We start from the raw sequence: 230 nt of genomic DNA, 5'->3' as shown, positions 1-230 counted from the left end.
CCCCCCCCCTTCCCATATATATGTGTTTATGCATGTAAGATGATATTTGAAGCTGATAAAATCATCTAATTTACATAACCTTTGCTTTTCAGTGTCGTTTAATTGTTGCACAGATGAGTAACACGCGGTGTGAACTGATAAACATATTCTTGATACCTTTAAGTATTATTGTGATAATAGTCCTTCTCCTGCAACCAGGACGGTTGGAAGTTGTCTTTCTCTGGGTATAT

At 37.0% G+C, this 230-nt stretch overlaps 1 protein-coding gene across 2 annotated transcripts in view; it reads left to right on the top strand.

The window, feature by feature from the left end:
- The window catches only part of LOC106883588 (ethanolaminephosphotransferase 1), an 89843-nt gene that overhangs the window by 79804 nt on the left and 9809 nt on the right, over positions 1–230 (top strand). The window contains exon 8 of one of the 2 annotated variants that reach the window (XM_052970486.1): positions 93–193. In XM_052970486.1, the coding sequence (XP_052826446.1) occupies positions 93–193 (101 nt within the window). Of the gene's footprint in view, positions 1–92 lie in introns of both variants that reach the window. The other variant, XM_052970485.1, reaches the window with a different exon arrangement.

This window comes from Octopus bimaculoides, chromosome 9 (assembly GCF_001194135.2).
Source record: "Octopus bimaculoides isolate UCB-OBI-ISO-001 chromosome 9, ASM119413v2, whole genome shotgun sequence".
NCBI classification, from domain to species: Eukaryota; Metazoa; Mollusca; class Cephalopoda; order Octopoda; family Octopodidae; genus Octopus; species Octopus bimaculoides.
The sequence above is the reverse complement of the archived record's forward strand: the minus strand, read 5'-3'. Positions and strand labels throughout refer to the sequence as shown.